Here is a 5,106-nt window from a genome sequence, read left to right as displayed (position 1 = left end):
GTTTGTGAGTTCCTACAAGTTAAAAAAATAAATTATTATTTCACTTTCATAAATTGTACAACTCAATATTATATTATGATTGATTTTGTATAATATTATAAGTAAAAATACCTAAAATAAAATCATCATAATACATATAATTAACATACATTTTAGTATAAAATGTTTTCATAATTGTAAGAAACAATATTTATATATATATTTTTTTTTTGTATTAGGTAATTCCAATTTTAGTTGGTTATCCTTAAAAAAATTTGAATTTATCTTTTATAAAATCTATAAGAAGTACTGTAAAAGTGTAAAGATTACTCAGTAACATTTATTATTATATTATAATTAATGTCAATTCATATTTATATAATTGTACACGATTTAAAATTGTATTCTGGTTTAATGTAATAACTATCACTATTGGGCACTTATAATTGTTTGTGTAAGAACTAGGAAAAATAGTTGACAAAAAAGTTTGCAATTTAAAGAAGGTTCAAATACTGCATTATTTTGCTTGATGAGCGTGTTGACATTTCATTGAAAAATGGTTGTAGTACTGTGTTATTATGCACAGCATAATATGTGAGCCATTTTAAGATCTGAAATAAACAAAATTACGAACAACAATTTGTACTTAATATACGAATACAATTTTATTTGAAAACCACATTTTATAATTATAAATAAAAATGTTTTTACTATATCTTATATTCACTAATCAGTTATAATGAAAAACTTTAATTTCATATTGCAGATTCTTTAAATTGGCGATTGGTTGAAGTTAATAAAACATTAAAAACCGTGTAAGCAAATCGAAAAATCTGAAATAAATACAAATATATGCCTATTATAAATTTTTAATAATTTATGTTTTCTAAAAAACAGCAACCCATAAATTTTAAGTACCACTTACAAAAAAATTGTAACTACATAATATATTTATAAACGTTGATTATAATAAATAAACATTTATACGTTGCTTACCTTGACAAGTAAGTTTAAGTTTAAGGTAAAAATGAAACCAGCTTTAAATTCTAATAGGATTGTTGCTTTTGTCTTCATCAGTAAAATAAGTTGTGTAAATGATTTATTTCGAGAATAACATGATCGATGTTCAAAAAGAGCGTTCAATATACCATTGTGCTAAGAAGTTAAAATAATTATAAATACATAATATACATAGGTTGGTCCTACATAGAAAACAGTCATTAAATGGAAAATTATTGACGTATGTAATGTATATATAGGTACTAATATTTGTTTTAAATATATTGAAGTTATCTTCCATAGTTTTATGTTTTATAGCGATGAAATATTGTAAAAAACATATTTTTCATAATGTATGTTTTGTTTATTAATTTAAATTTTCTAAATAAAAAATATTTCCAAAAACATTAGAAGTTTTCGCGAAAATGAGCGTTTACTAATTGAAATATCATGCTATGATAATACTATTAATTAAACACATATTCACAGTCACATATGTATTAAGTGTATATATTTTTATTTTAATAATATTGGACAAATTATATAAATACTTACTAAATCATACATATTACTTGCATAAATACAATAAATAGTAATTGTCGTAATACCCGCTATACTAGTATGTATTATAATTCCCAATATCATTTGATTGATAAAACCCTGAAAATAATACAGGTATAATTAATTACTTATTATACTGTCATACCACTCATACATAATACATAATATGTTAAAAGAAATGCAGTATTATATTCTTTTAAAACTAAATTAATTTTTGTTTTTTATGTAAAATAATATTTATATTTTTGTTATAAGAATTAAGTAGAAAGTTTATATTTGCACTGCATATTCAACAGGATAGACATTTTTACGAAATGTATTATAACATATAAAATTGTTGAAAATGTTTAGTTGGTAACCACATAAAATATATATTTTATATATTAATCAAATTAATCAAATATATTACTATCACACACCTGCATGGCTTGAATCACGTAACAACAAGTTAAGCAAACATAAAATGAACAAAATTCTATGTTGACTAATATTGGTATTTCAGAAACTGTCTTCATATCTTTAAAATATCTAAAAACACAGTAATTAGATGAATATTATTAATTGTAGATATCTATTAAAAGGTTGTTTTGATTTGGCATCTAACTGATTTATGCTTTAGTGCAATAGTCGACAACATTTATGGAATAAGGGGCTGCATTTATATATTCAAAACAATTCGAGGACCTTGTCGTACAAAAAATAAAATTGTTTAGTCTTATTTTAAAAAATTATGGCTGTATGGAATAGTCGAGGTGGTTACGACCACTGCTTTAGTGTATGTGGACAACATAATGTGTTTATATAATATATTATATTATGATCCATTAATACCTATACAATTGTGGTTAAACTATTAAAGCATATTATAGATATTATTATTATTATTATTATTATTATTATTATTATATATATAGATTAATTAATTAGTCATTACTAAATAATATGCATACAAATAAATGCTGATACGTTGGGGGTAGATTTGATGAAACAGTAAAGTTTAATCATTTTTAAATATTATTTTTGTCTGACAAAATTAACTATTCAGTGAAAAGTCACCAAGTATACCTTCATTTTATTTATTTTTTGTATGTATGAAAACTAAATTTTGGTACCTATTAAGCTATAAACTATACGTAATGCAACTCACTTCAACACTTCTTGGTGGCTTTTGATCGCAATCTTTAATTTCTGTTCATCCTTGTTTACCATCGCTTCTGCGACCTGTTCTTCGAGGATCTGAAAATGTCTCTTCACGACGCCCGTGTAATACATGAATGACACGTTCAAGAAACAAGTTTCCAACTGTCCAATGTACACGGGCATAGCGTATACAATATATTTGCACACGTAAACAGTGACGCTTGTTGTTTTTATGGGCAACACGTCCACGAAAGGGAACGTGAACGGATCGCCCATCTGCACCCCATCCAATAAAATCATGTACAACGCGGGAATGGCCACGAGCACATTTGGTAAAGACATGTGGTATGTGAGCACGTTTGCGATTGTCCGTCTATAGTTTTCCGGTATTCTCACTTTCTGTGATCTCTGGTGCATGTCGCGCAACTTTGACTTATGGTAGAGCCTGTTGGCCGTCACAGCAAAAACGTGGATTTCGACTAACAACCACAAGAGGCCGTGAAGGTGCATGGATAGATTTTCCCTCGAGTAGACGATCGACAGACACGTCGAAATGATGAACAATAGAGTTAAGGCCAACTCGCTATAGGTGAAAAATACCATGCACATCGTGTAATAACCATGTTTTTCACTCCATCCCATATTTCGCAAAAATAAGTCAGCTACTGTGTGCGCCATGTTGTGTCACCGCTGGCATACTGAGTCTGATTTTGTTTCAGTTTTAAATGTATTCGACGCTACAGAGGTGTAGTTTATGAAATACAAAAACATAATAAAGGTACAATAAGTATTCAAAATTATACCTATAGGATAGTCCAAAATGTGTTCTTCCTTTATTAATAATGTATTAATGTAAAACTAACAACCACTTGTAACCTATGATTACCTGTTACCTTAGATTGGTTCTGACATGCACTAACCCTAACCTAAGCCAACCCTTTTTTTATATAACATATATAAATACTTTTTTTTTATATGCAATTTTTTTTTTAGATTATATTGCAGCCCTCCAATAGATAGACTTTTCATTTTTACTGACATGATCAGGGGCGGTTTCTATAATTTTTCTTTGATTATTATCTTATTATAATATGGAGGACAAAAAAAATTTTTAGTTAATAATATTTATTACTTAAAATTTTATATTTTTATAAAAACGAAAAAACATAACATTGCTTGTACATAATATAATCATATATTAAAAAATTTTGAAGTCACAAGACAAAATCCACTTTTCTTCTTTTTTTTAATTCAAATTTCAAAAAATATTTTGAAATTTGAAAATAATTAATATTAAGAAAAATTAAAAATTACATTCATCATAAAAAACAATTTTTGAATTTAAATTTAATTTAATTGAAATAAACATATGGATGACATAACGTCTCCGCTCAGAATCGTTTTTCGTATACAATGATATTATATCATTGAATTCAAATTTAATGCTATCCATTACAGCGACCTTCTTAACACCTACTGTACAGCAGAGCGACATCCACTAACCCGTTTTTTAACCATACTTACTAATCACTTAAATACATTTGAAATGTTATACTAAAAAAATTAAATATCTGGGTCTGATACAACCAATCATTTATTATTAAATCCAGCTGTCCGACGGTTTGCGACCCCACGAGCTGGCCACCGAACAAGGTGCCAACGAGACGCCAGGGCGAAAAATGAAAATTGCTCAGAGCATCAGGTCAGCGATGCTTTACGTGGTGCTCCATTGATTTCTCTTTTTCACCCAGTGGTAAAATCTTGACGGCATAGTTGCCTCGCCTCCTCCGGTCTCCACCAATTCAGCATCATATTTTTCGTCGCAAGCTCCGTGCTTTGATCGACGCAGCGCCACAACAGTCGATTTAAAAATATAAAATAATATTTATTGCCCACATAATATTAAATATAATAAAGTAGATGTATAGGTATTTAAAAAACTACACGTATCTTTTATCATACGGCTTTATGACGTATTCAACGTATTTATTTAATAGAATAATTTTTATTAATTTATGTAGGTCAATTTATATTTTAAATTAAAATATCAGTAAAATTTGCTTTCATATGCCGTGATTAATTTTTTATTACAAAAACTACTTTCATGCTGTAAGCCTGTAACAACTAACAAAAACTGCCTTGAGTATGACTTAAATTGTTGTTAATTTTGAATGAGTAATGTTCATTAATATCCGAAGTGTTTGAACGGAATATGTTATCCGTGAATCAACATGCATTTTCAAAAAGTCAGCTGATGCTGTGTGATTAATAACATGACGGCGCCGATAATAATGGCGCATGATAACTCGCTAGCTAGTAATAAACAATGTTTGGTTTTAAATAATTGGCGACGGCCGCGGACAAAATTCAAAATCAGCTCACTTGCAATTTATTTTTCCAGCTACCCACACCCTCACCTAAAACCTG

At 28.1% G+C, this 5,106-nt stretch overlaps 1 protein-coding gene across 1 annotated transcript; it reads right to left on the bottom strand.

Annotated features, from left to right (window-relative positions):
- Nucleotides 1–734: 734 nt before the first annotated feature.
- On the bottom strand, nt 735–3,357 carry LOC111035765 (odorant receptor 43b-like). The gene is made up of 5 exons (XM_022317519.1): nt 2,687–3,357; nt 1,959–2,067; nt 1,534–1,638; nt 976–1,134; nt 735–812 (listed from the first exon to the last, which is right to left on the bottom strand). Exons 1-5 carry the CDS (start codon nt 3,355–3,357, stop codon nt 735–737), a joined length of 1,122 nt encoding a protein of 373 aa, XP_022173211.1.
- Between the last annotated feature and the right edge of the window lie 1,749 nt (nt 3,358–5,106).

Source organism: Myzus persicae, unplaced genomic scaffold (genome assembly GCF_001856785.1).
Source record: "Myzus persicae strain clone G006 unplaced genomic scaffold, MPER_G0061.0, whole genome shotgun sequence".
Lineage (NCBI taxonomy): Eukaryota > Metazoa > Arthropoda > Insecta > Hemiptera > Aphididae > Myzus > Myzus persicae.
This window is presented reverse-complemented; position numbering and strand designations above follow the sequence as displayed.

What these genes read in the sequence shown, in the direction of transcription:
- LOC111035765 (XM_022317519.1), bottom strand. Translation starts at nt 3,357, where the DNA reads ATGGCGCACACAGTAGCTGACTTATTTTTGCGAAATATGGGATGGAGT. An exon ending in ACGTGATTCAAGCCATGCAG is followed by an intron (nt 1,639 to 1,958) that starts GTGTGTGATAGT and finishes TATTATTTTCAG; the next exon opens with GGTTTTATCAATCAAATGAT. An exon ending in ACTTAAACTTACTTGTCAAG is followed by an intron (nt 813 to 975) that starts GTAAGCAACGTA and finishes TATTTATTTCAG; the next exon opens with ATTTTTCGATTTGCTTACAC.